The 13527-nt window shown below is 37.5% G+C and overlaps 1 protein-coding gene across 1 annotated transcript in view; it reads right to left on the reverse strand.

Annotated features, from left to right (window-relative positions):
• The window catches only part of wake (wide awake), a 112689-nt gene that overhangs the window by 28966 nt on the left and 70196 nt on the right, over positions 1-13527 (reverse strand). Inside the window, exon 16 of the mRNA XM_067149174.2 lies at positions 2074-2674. Coding sequence (XP_067005275.2) covers positions 2074-2674 — 601 coding nt within the window. The remainder of the gene's footprint in view (positions 1-2073; positions 2675-13527) is intronic.

Here is a 13527-nt window from a genome sequence, read left to right on the forward strand (position 1 = left end):
ATGGACAGCAGAGAAATTGTCAGAAAATGCACAATAACAATAATAACATTTTACATGATATAAACATGTGTTAACCTGATTATCCCTGGACAACAACACGTCAGTAATGTGACTGTGTAGTAGTCACCCCATGCGTTAGCATTTCTCAGTGTATTATCATAAATTACATCATCAGAGTCACTATCTTTGCTGGAAGTTATAGCAAACTCATCCTGTGTATTACTCTCACACTCTGAATTTCTTTCACCACCATTATGAATAAAAGTGCTATTTCTGCATCATCAACAACTCTGCCATGACCTGTGATGTTTACAAAAAACTTGAAACGTGTGCAGAGTTTAAAAAAATAAATTACTGTGAAGATATGTGACATATCTCTGCAGTAACAGATAGTTCAGTGTATACTGGTAGCTGAAAGTTGCCTCTTCCTACCATCTTACGATAAAGCATATAACTATTACAAAATCCACATAGTGGGTATTTCTAATGTCATGGCACACCAATGTGCTATACATGCTGTGAGTGTAGCAGACCAGTGGGCGCACAGTTGTGCCACACATGCTAGGGATTTAAGCACCCTGTGTAGCCTCTGAAGACTCTGGACTCCTGCTGGTTTAATCATGTCCATGGTGACTTTGTGGATTCTTGGGGATTTCTTTTGTGGCATCTTCGTAAGTGCTGCTTCTGTTTATTCCCATTTAATGGGAGGTTCCTCTGTGTAGGTTTTAACAGCTGATCCTTTCATTCTCTGAACTGATTCAACAGGTGATCACAGTGATTCCTCAGAACCTCTCTGATGTCCTCTTCTTTCCTGGCCAGATTTCCATTGGGATCCTCAATTGCCTTTGTGCAGAACTGAGAAGCTGAGCCTCCATAATTTCTTCCCTGTACATTTCCTTTCCATGCTTTCTTTTCTCTTTGTATACTGTTGACAGGTGATGGTCAGAATAAAAGTTAACACGAACCTTAATATCACATCACAAATTCTAACAGACTTGATGGTCTTCACTGCATTCCTTTTGTCTTTGATCACTCTAAACAACAGTTTCATAATGCCTTTGCTGTCTTCCTTTAGTTTTTAAGTAAAGTTCTCCCAGTACTTTATCTTCTCCTCTTTGACTACTCTTTAAACTCTGTTTCTTGTCCCAGTAAACTTATGGAAAGAAAATTGCTTTCTATTTTGATGACTTTTCTCAATTTACATCTGAACAGTTCACCGTTTTCATGCATAATGAACTCCACCTGCACGTAATACTGGAGGTCAGAAACTATTGCACTCCAGTTTCAATCAAATACTGGCTCCTACTGGCCTGGACTGGGCAGGATGCTGGCTGCACTGACGGGAAGCACACAAGGCCAGTGATATAGTGAATGATGAATGAGTGGAAAAGACTTAGAAAAAACCTGTATTAGCTAAAAATACCAGAAAGACGGACAGTGGCAGATAGTGCCCAACAAAGTCGTGTACAAACAGCTGAACCCATTACTGATACTATTCATAAGAGGAGACTGAGATTCTTTGGACACATAATGAGAATGCAGGATTTGAGACTTTGGAAGCAACTGGTACAGTATAATTTCAATTCAAATAATACCACAACAGGATGCAGATGGATCAGGAAAATAAGAGAGGATCTGAAGGAAACTGGCCTTACACCAGGAGACACCACACACAAGAATAAATTAAACTAAGAAATTCAGAACACAAACATCCACTTCACACTCCCAAGAAAGTAACTCACAACATGGATATTTTCAACACCACAAAGGGCATGAAAATTGGAGTATAGTTTATAAACCTCATATTACTGTTCTGTATTGATATCAACATCATACAGTAATCTTGAAAGGATTCATATTGAAAAAGGTGGAACCAGAATAATTTCCTTTCAATGTTACTGTCTGATTGAAACATTTGAAAAAGTACTGGGAGGACCGCAAGGCTTGAACGGTCACTTCAAAGAGACTTGGATAACAGACTGACTAAAATGATCATACGCAGTCATAAAAGTGGACAAAGTAGAAGAAGAAGAAAAGAAATGATTTCCAAACACCAAAATATTAAGCACTCACCCGCTATTGTCAAACTTCCATTGCTTCCCGTTGCAGTCACAGTGCTGGTTGTACTAATATCTCCCCCACTGTGACCATGGCACTTTCCAGTGCTAGAGCAGTTGCTTAGACTTCCTCCACTTCCTTTTCGTGAACCACGACTACTAAGATGCTGCTCACTTTTACTCAGTTCTGTAGCGAGCAGACATGCTACACTTCCAGGACTTACTCCTGGGCCTGGCCAGCTACCACGACTTGCACTCGACTTCACAAGTTTTGGGTCCCTTGGTGGCAGCTGAAGCAAACTCCTCTTTAAACTGCTACTGTTCGCACCACCACTACTTCCAGAACACTTACTTCCATTCACTGAACTAGCACCAGTTTTACCATTACAATGTAATTCTCGATCACTACACAAACTGCCAGCAATGGAGAGCAGATGGCGCATTGCTATTCCTGGAGTTGCAGCATGAGATGAACTACAACCCCCACGATCCCTAGCAAATGTCAAAACTTCCATAAGCCATCGGGCTCCCTTCCATGCAGTATTTAGTTGACCCTGGAATTCTTGCAGCTGAGCTAGTCGATCCTTAGCTGCGGCCACTTCTGATGAGGAAAAAGCCTGGAAAATATTCACATATCAGTTTTTATGAGAAAACAAAGAGCAACACTGTCAATATACATAAAGGTACATTCTTACAAAACTTCAGGGTCACTTGTGTAGAGTTAAAGCAAGATATCAGTTTACCAGTCTGATTGTTATTTGATTTGCTGATTGACTAAAGAGGAGGAAAGAAAGAAAACACGTAATATTCATTTTTTTTTTAAATTTTATAATTTGCTTTACGTTGCACCGACACAGATAGGTCTTATGATGCCTATGGAATAACAAAGGGCTAAGAGTGGGAAGGAGGCAACCGTGGCCTTATTTAAGGTACATTCTGTTGTGAAAATGGGAAACAATGGAAAACCATCTTCAGGGCTGCCAACAGTGGGGTTCGAACTCACTATCTCCTGAATGCAAGCTGATAGTTACAAGACCCAAACTATGCGGCCTTGTTTTTCATTATAATATTAAATTCTCAAGTTCTCTACATTGGTTGGAATTGTGTTGGAAATGCTAGTCTTGCATGGAATTCAACCTCCAACATCCTGAACACCAAGACAATTTGTAACTTCTTATTGTCTACATATTCTATTTGTGCTAGCTATGCTTACCAGAAAATTGACTGAACAGATCAATATATTTACCTCAGGGTGTAGTTATGTATGTATTTAACCTTGCTCCTCTTTCTGACCTGTCATTGGTTAATTCTGTGTTCCCATTACTGTTTCTATATCTTCCTATGTATGACTTGATTTGGCACTTTCTATTACTGTTAATGTTACTATTAATGTTAACCTTACATGTTGCCATCTCAAGAGAGTCCTGAGTATTGAGAACATAAAAAGTTGGCAAATTAAAAATAAAAACATGTTTCTGGTTCCATCGTTTGTAGTTGGTATTACAAACTTCACAGTCTCTTACTAAGTTCTAACAGACAATAATGATAGCAAAAGAATGAAGCCATATCCACAAAGGCCATGAAGGCCCTTGTAGGTGTGGGAGGTAAAGGCTTCCACTATCTGTAACATCAGCACAAAGTGTGATTGAGTGGTTAGCTCCATGCCGTGTTGCCTTTCTTTCCAGGAATTAACCTAGCACTCATTTCTGGAGTTGACTGAGTGAACCTCAAGGACTATGTGCCTCTCCAGAAGTGGAAATATTTTCTCTTTTTTTTTTTAATTTTGAAGGGAATTGAACCCATGTCCTTTCAGGTGAACTGAGACCTTTACCTTCTTGTGTAGATAATGATGATGACTATAAAAAATATAATTTTTATTTTAAGTGAGCTAAAGGCAAGGACCAGCTTTGCAGTGTACTAGCCAAGGAAAAAATACTTTTCATGTCTATGATTTTTCTTAAATTGAAAGATGCACCCAGATTGAAAGAAACATTACTGTAGAAATTCAATGAAAAATTTGAATTTTCACAACTACACTATCTTTATATTAATCCTATGTTAAATTAGCTCTCTGCAAATACTGTCAAATGGGGTGATTTTGGACACAGAGGTGGTTTTGGACAGGGGACAGCCTTTGTCATGGGGATCCTAAAAGCTTGTTCTACCAGGCTGTTGTATGTGGTGTTTTTTTAATTCTGTGGGTGCTCTGAATCCTGCCTTATGGTAACAGCTGTTTGTGTAGGCTAAATTGAACAAGGAGTTGAATATCATCCATTGAATATCTAAGGCTAATGGCTTTAAGGAAGACTTTATCGAATGTATAATCAACAAGGTTAAGCATCGCTCACGAACCAGGTTACTTAAAGATAAACCTAGTCTAAAGGCTTTTGCAACATTTACTTTTAATAAGAAGATCTAATCCATATTCCAAATCGGGTGTATATAGGTTTCGATGTAATAATTGTGGCTGCATGTATCTGGGTCAAACAGGACACAACTTCAAAATCAGATATACAGAACATGTTAATGCCGTAAAGTAAAACATGTTTTACGTTGTAGGTCAGCATATACATGAACTAAAACATAAATTCACAACTGTAGAGCAAGACATTCAGATCCTGGAGATTTAAGGTAAGGGAAGCTTGCTTGATGTTACAGAATATTGCTATATACACTTGGATCAATACTTCAATCCAAACCTTAACTTAAATGAGATTTCCAAAAAATAAAAGTTCTATTTGATTTCCTTATTGCATTTTTTAAAAACGTATAAGTTTCAGTCAATAGTTCGGTTTTTCGCGCTATGCTTAATCGTTTCGCTCGTTATTCCTTTAATTCACTGTGCGCCCCAGATCCCCCTCATGCTGCCGCTCCTCAGTCTCTCCTCCCACTTATTCCTATTCCTCCTCTCCTGTCCCAACCTACCGTGGCCACTTGAATTCAATCATATCACTGGTCATAGTGCTTCATTACGCTTCGCTCAGTCAAAGACCTTCTGAGGTGAGTCATATAAAGATTTACAGTATTGGACACAATCTTATATCTTGCCTTTCCTCCGTGACATTATAACTATTACATTTCTTATTATTCACAGGTTCTGCATTTGAACCAGGAAACGTAGTTATGTGCGTTATGTACGTTCCCACCTCATCAGGCTCGCTTCACCGAACAATACTGTCAAAAAGGACACTGCATAACTTAATGGAGTCTGTTTTTATGATTGCACAATAAGCAGAATTATGAAGTTCAATACAGATAAAAATGAAGTTTATTATTTTAAATCTTGATTATATGTCTAATTTCAGTCTTTAAATAATAACCTGTGAAATAATTCTTTTTTCTTTTATCCAGAATTACTTTAGCAACTTTGAAGTTAATATCTTAACAACTCTTTCCTTCTAGACGTAATTTATTTATCCATTTCCATATATGAATTTTCACTGATATTTGAATTTAGCCAATTTCCAGGTCATGCCACTAGGAGCGCCACTTGTGAACTGTCGCCCATTTTATAAGGCTAAATCCGGAAGTGTCATGTATTGTCTATACTCTATTTGCTTTTACGAAGTCGACACTGGAAATTATGGCTTCTTTCTTAACAGTTTAAACATCTAAACATGTCATTCTAGATAGAGCAGCCAGGCCTTTCATTTTTTATCATCTCATTTATTCATTACACTTATTCTTAGATACTACTATAATTCCTAAATATTCTATTTTATTGACTACTTCTAATTCTACATGTTCTATTCAACATCTTCCCCTTTTTTTATTTAATTTATTTCCCTTTTTTTACATACCATTACTTTTGTTTTCTTAGTGTTCATTTTTAAATGACATATTATGCAATATTCAGCAGTTTTTGTGATACTGCTTTGCATACCAACTTATGTTAGAGAGAGCAGAAGGATATTATCTGCAAAAACCATGCTAAGAATTTCTTTATTGTTTAGACATAGATAGGCTTGTCATATTCTCCTTCCCTTCATTATCCAAAATACATTTAATAAAAATTATGAACACTATAGGTGATAGAAATACTTTGTAGGTTACAATAATAATACTGGTAATCATCATCATCATCATCTGGTCAGAGTGGCCAACATTAGGAAACAACTCCAAAAGTGGCAGCAGAAAGCACCAAAAAGCCATTGAAAGCCATTGAAAGAAATTTTATGCAGAGGATGCCACAGAGTCAATTAATCACATTTTATGAGAACATACGACATATTTTTGGGTCCCTCTTACAAAAGTTGATAATGAAACAGGAGATGGAAGGAAGCTAATAAGCTGATAATCGTTGTGTGAATTAGGTGAAAATGTTTCACAATCATCACACACTTGTTCTCTACAATAACTCAGATGGTAATTTGCTCCTTTCATGTTCAATTCGCTTCATAGTGAAGAAAGAAAGAAAATGTATGCTGTGACTGTCACGCATGATAGCCCGCTAGAAATTGAATAACTGGCATTTTTATGCCATTTTACAACCACTAGTATGTACAGACTACCCAGCCAAGATGGTAAAGGTGTGCTGGGTTCATATGGAAAGACATGAGTTCCATTCTTTATCTGTCAGGAAGCTGAAAAATTCAGTATATTTCCAGTTTTGGAGAGGCATATGGCCCTGAGGTTCACTTAGCCTACATAAAAAATAAGTAACCAGGTTAATTTCTGGGGGTGAAAGCAGCGGAGATAAATTCAATCACTCTGTCCCATCCAGTGCCTTTACTTTCGGCTCCTCCATGGCCTTCATGATCTACACAGAGATGGCTTTGTTTAGCTTTACCACTAGTATATTTATACACTCAAACAACATCATCTGGTACACTTAAAACATACTTGTGAGTACACAAGATATTCAGTGGTGTAGTGGAGGCCAGGTGTGTCTGGGTACTTTTCTTTGGTGCAAGACACCGCCTGATTACTATTTTCTGGGTTTTTTTTTTTTTTTTTTTACAACCTCAATACTCTGTGTCATTTCTTCAATAAAGTAATATAATTGAGTTCTAAAGGACTCTCAATAAAGAAAACAAAAATAGCATACATCGTACTAAGTAATTCTGTATGTGTAAGTATTATTATTGGGATTGCAAATAGCATTTACAAACCTTTGACCACGACAGTCGGCAGATCATTGGCTGACTGAATGCATGTGGCAGGCTACTTTGTTTCAGACGAGTCTTGATTGAGAGCTGATAACAATGAATAGGGCCGAACTGGTCAGCTGGTTGAAAAGGGTGCCAAGCGTTTTACACGTGGCTGCATCAGCCTTCAGGTTGAAATGAGAATGGAGAAGGCGCATGAAAAGCCTAGAAAGCAATCTGGCAATACTAGCCGAGTTCTCTGTCCAACACAATAAAGCACTTTCCATTTGTCATTCATCCAGTTATTCCGTTTCTGGCGGGCTATCATGTGTGACAGTCACAGCATACGTTTTCTTTCTTTCTTCAATATGAAGCGAGTTAAAGAACATCAAACAAGTATCTCCATTTTTTTAAAACAGTGTAGGCAAAATGAAGGTAAAAGCGAGACCACATCGGAAAGTGGAAGTGATCAAGTCCACAAATCTGACGATATAATAAGCAGTGGCAATAACAGTGTAAGTGGTTCAGGTGCTAAGAAAAGAGACCACATCGGTAAGTGAAAGTGATAAAGTTGACGATAAAATAAGGGGTAGCAATAAAAGTGAAAGTGAATCAGGTACTGAAATATCGAATTGTACCCTACAACTGATTATCCAGATGTGTGGACGGAGCAACAGTGGACTGACAGGCAAAATAAACATCCTTGGTGGAGGTGCAAAAGTGGTTTTCTGGGTTGTAAATCGTGAGAAAAAGTGAAAACTTTTGGTGCTTATGTAAACCAGGGTTTCAGTGTAAGTTCTGAATGGAGTAATTTCAGTGTGACTTATTCTTCAAACTGAGATATGGCTGTGAAACTGAAATCATTGAGAAATAAAATTAGTTTTCATCAGTCAAGCGAAACTCATAAAAGAGTGAAAAAAATCTTGCAAGGGTGAGAGAAGAATGTTTTAGAAAAAGTTGTCCAAAGCAGTATTAAAAAATACAGCGCAAGTACACTTAAATATTTACTATATGATTTTTCACGAGAGTTTAATCCTGATGTAAACAAATAGGCGGAGCACCTTGGCTTTGCACGTGGCCATAGACGTAGTTGATTGGAGAAGCAACCGTCGCACTAACTCGACTGTATGCGAGCTCGAAGAAAATTAGTACGTCACATTAATTTAATTTTATCTTAGTTTATTACATTTAGATAGTCTGAAAGAGTACGTAATCCAATTAAAATATGATTGTCATATATACCGGTATATATCTATATGTTTTTTTTAAATAAAACAGTGATTAAATAACGAGATATGAAGGCAGAAGGCGTGGTGTAATACAGGAAGTCTTCTTGTAGTGGAGGAAAGTCCCAAGATGTACAGCGTGGAGATAAGGTGCAGCAGCTGTCAGTGTCAGTATTCATAGTGAGAGAAATGGAGCAAGAGGTAGGACCATCCCGTGTAGTGAAGCACAAAAGAGGAAAACCGCTCAGAAGTGACCCTAGGCAGTGCGTTGTGTTGTTTTTAATAAAATAAGTGAACAGAATCCAGGTTTAGCCGTAAAAGAGGTAGAGAAACTAAGTGCAGAGTTGTGTGGTGTGTCGGCTAGTTCGGTTCATAACATGCGGACAGAGTTTAGAAAGACAGGGAAATTAACAACGCCGGGAAAGGAACGTAAACGACCTCAAAGAATCGAGAAGTACGATGATATCGTCAAAAGTGGTATTAGAAGGAAAATTCGTGAATTTTTTTCCGGAATGAACCACCTACTTTACGCAAAGTATTAGACAGTGTGAATAAAGATAAAACTTTACGCACCTTCAGTTTAACTACATTGTACAGACTTTTAAAGGGCATAGGGTTCCAGTTTGTTAAAAGAGAACGTAAACCTGTATTAATGGATAGGGAGGATATTGTATTGTCTTTTTGAGTTGTTTCTTTTCGATAGATGTTGTTACAGAATTATCAACAGTTCTGTCTGACATGTCCAATCATGCTATATGCTCTATCATGATAGGAACTCTACAAGATAAGAGATATACATTTCAATTCGAAAGTTGGTATTCTATTAGGTTACAGTCTACCGGGCGGACATTTCAAACAGCTGTCCTAAGATAAACCTTCCTACGCGTGTAATTTTGTGTTCTAGCCTATGATAGCTTTCTTTAAAATAAATAAATAAATAAATAAATAAATAAATAAATAAATAAATAAATAAATAAGTAAATAAGTAAATAAATAAATAAATAAATAAATAAATAAATAAATAAATAAATAAATAAATAAATAAATAAATAAATAAATAAATAAATAAATAAATACATACATACATACATACATACATACATACATACATACATACATACATACATACATACATAAATAAATAAATAAATAAATAAATAAATAAATAAATAAATAAATATATATAAAATAAGAGTTTTGTCTGTACATTGCTCAGAATTTGAAAAGAATTGTATACAACAAGGAAATGCACTTTTTACTTTTCCGTAATTTCTGTCTGTCTGTCTGTATGTATGTACACGCATCACAAGAAAACGGCTGAAGAGAATGTAATGAAAATCGGTATGTGAAGTCGGGGGATAAGCCTCTACAATCTAGGCTATAAATCATTTTACTCACGCTGAGTGAAATGGTAGTTTAGGGGAAGGCCTAAAATTTAATCATCAAATATTTATATTATTAGTGGTCCTATCGATAAATACTACATAACTAAAGTTATATAGAATTAAATTTCCGATCATTTATGTCATACATTGTTGCCGCACGGTTTTGATAACACAGATATTCATGAATTTGTATTTTTGTTGCCAAGTCCATATCAACGCCGAGCCATGAGAAAATGGGTTAACAGAATTTAATGAAAGTTGGTATATAGAGTCGGGGAATAAGAAACTACAGTCTAAACTATAAACAGTTTTATGCGCCCTGTATAAAATCGTAGTTTAGGGGAAGACGCCTAAAATTTAATTTTTAAATACCTATGTTATTGGTCCTATCGCAAAGTACTACATAACAAAAGTTATAGAGAATACAATTTCCGACCATTTATGTTTTATTCAATTTTATCGTACCGACTATGATAAGAGTGGTATTTCAGAGTCGGAAGAAAACTAAATGTGAAGGCCTACAATATTGAAAGCGCGTAGCATTGATCAACAATAACATTACATTGACCATTGTTTGTTGTGGTGGCCTTTGTGTCTTCTGTTGCCACACATGTACGATAGTTAGGATGAAAATTGCCTTACGTCGTACCGACACATATAGGTCTTATGGCGACGATGGGATAGGAAAGGGCTAGGAGTGTGAAGGAAGCGGCCTTGACCTTAATTAAGATACAGCCCCAGTATTTGCCTGGTGTGAAAATGGGAAGCCACGGAATACCTTCTTCAGGGTTGTCGACAGTGGGGTTCGAATCCACCGGATGCAAGCTCACAGCTGCGCGCCCCTAACCACACGGCCAACTCGCCCGGTCGTACCGAGTGTAACAGCCTGCCTGAATATTAGCGGAAAGTATCTGGGGAGTTGGATAACTTTCTTCTTTAGCATGCTATTCCTCTGGTTCATAAATTTTCTGATACTACTGGTACATAACACACTGGTTCATCATAGCATTCGAGCTGTTCAATCCGTACTCTGAGGCACTGATTGGAATGAGCAGTTTGCATATTTAAGAGAATTATGGCAGAGGAGTGATGATGGATGTCTGTGGCCTGGTCATTCCAGCTCTGGAACTTTGGACTGTTAGATCGGCACCGCAGTACTGTTCGTTAAAAGTGAGAAAATGTGCGTTTTTTCAGTTGATCAAGTCTTTTATAAGATAACTTTGTCCGGCTCCATGGCTAAATGGATAGCGTGCTTATCTTTGGCCCAGAGGTCCCGGGTTCGATTCCCGGCCGGGTCGGAGATTTTAACCTTAAATGGTTAATTCCCTTGGCTCGGGGACTGGGTGTTCGTGCTGTCCCCAACATCCCTGCAACTCACACACCACACACAACACTATCCTCCACCACAATAACACGCAGTTACCTACACATGGCAGATGCCGCCCACCCTCTTCGGAGGGTCTGCCTTACAAGGGCTGCACCCGGCTAGAAATAGCCGCACGAAATTATTATTATTATAACATCGCTACTTTCCTACTGACGTTTTTGTAATGGGCTTTGTTTACTTCAGTTAGGAAATCCACAAGGTCAGTCTTTCTGAGAATCCCGTAGCGAAGCGCGGGTACATCAGCTAGTAAATAAATAAATAAATAAATAAATAAATAAATAAATAAATAAATAAATAAATAAATAAATAAATAAATAAATAAATAAATAAATAAATAAATAAATAAATAAATAACGTAGGCCCTAATCTTCAGCAGTAGATGTCCCTTCAAACCCCTCCGTTTAGTTTCACACAGCTCAAAAACTGTTCCTCATCTATTTTAGGTCATATGCGCAGCACTGTATGTCCGAACACGAGACATTGATGGGGCGGAGGTCGATACTACAGGCTCAGCGAATCACAACTCTTTCTTTGGCTGAGGCGTGGACATGCCTTGTTTACATCAGGATTAAACTCTCGTGAAAAATCATATACTGCTTATTATCTAAGCTCAGAACAACTGCCCATTTACTGACCATGAAGATTTGATTCATTTGCAAGAAATAAATGCGTTGGATATTGGTACTACTCTATACTCTAGATTCAGTGCCACTGGAATTATCAGCCACATTGCTAGTGAATTTAAGAAGAACTTGGCACAAACAATTCTTCGAAAAAATTGCAAAGTTTCTATCTTAATTGATGAGTCAACAAGTGTCAGTCAAAAATCATGTTTAATCATCTATATTAGAACAGTTCTTGAAAATCAAGATATGATAAATTTTTTAGACCTCGTCCAACTTGAAGATCAAAAAGCAAAAACTACATTTTAATCTTTTTTGAACTGTTTAGATAATCACGGATTTCATTAAAGGTTTTTGAGAAACAATTTTGCCAGTGATAGGGCAAGCATGACTTTGGGTGTGAAGTCCGGTGTAGCTGTGCTCTTAACGTCGAGGTGATCTCGACATCATGGTTTAATGTAACTGGTCCAACGTAGAGGTCACCTCGACATTACGTTTCATTCTATTGAAGAAGTTATTTATTGAAGTTCTTTGACCTGATTGAGGTCGAACGATATCCCTGAAGTTATAGAGCACATTTTTGTGCACAAAGGAAGCCATTCTATTATCTCCATGGAAATAATACAAGATATTTTATGTAGCTGTGTACCTGGTTACCTGCAGCCTGTCAGCTGTGTTTTGTTTACACTGAGTAGTGCTGCACACATGCGTGTTTATCTGTAAATGGGAATTGTCTCAGTTGAATTTGCAATATAAAAGCGACAAATAGGAATGAAGAAGAAATACATATGTACGTTTATTTAGACAGCAGTGACGATGATTATTTATTTGAATTAGATGAAGTGTTTATAGAACTGTTAAGTGAAGATGAAGGTGTAGTGAACTCCAGCATTGCAAGTGAAATTTCAGCGAGTGGGCCTGTGCACGGAATGATCCCAGACCATCATATGCTGTTTCTGAAGATTCAGAAGAGGAAGTTCCAGTGACTGCTATAAAAGCAAGAAGACACACAAAGGTAATGGGCCGGGGTGGAAGAGGGGATACGGCACACGGCAATGATGATGTTTCTGAGGTCAGTGTTGATCATTTGACTAACAGTGATGCTGAAAATACTTCCGCACATACAAATGGGAATGCAAACGACAAGAGTGTTTACCGGAATGTAACATTTCATGATAGGAGCCATCATCAGGTCAGGAAACTAGAGGACCGCAGGTTCCTCCTAGCTGCATCACTTCACTTCAGTTTTTATGTTAGTTATCACTCCTGCCCTGATGACTTTTGTATAAAGCTGTAAGTAACTCATTAGACTCATGTTTATAGAATATAATAAATGGCTAAATGGTTAGCATGCTGGCCTTTAGTCACAGGGGCCCCAGGTTCGATTCCCAGCAGGGTCTGGAATTTTAACCATAATTGGTTAATTCCGCTGACACTGGGACTGGGTGTATGTGTTGTCTTCATCATCATTTCATCCTCATCACGACGCGCAGGTCGCCTACCGGAGTCAAATCAAAAGACTTGCACACCTGGCGAGTCGAACTTGTCCTCGGACACTCCCGGCACTAAAAGCCATACGCCATTTCATTTTTTATCATAATAATACTATATTAAAGTTCCTAATAAAAATTCTGAGTTTAATCTATGTAAAAATGTACAAAATTAATTTGGACCAAAATACTGGAACATGAGACAGAATATTGGACTGCAAAAGGTTGAAAGAGAGATTTCCTTGAGTATTAACCTGCCATTGTTTGAACCA

This window comes from Anabrus simplex, chromosome 6 (assembly GCF_040414725.1).
Source record: "Anabrus simplex isolate iqAnaSimp1 chromosome 6, ASM4041472v1, whole genome shotgun sequence".
NCBI lineage: Eukaryota > Metazoa > Arthropoda > Insecta > Orthoptera > Tettigoniidae > Anabrus > Anabrus simplex.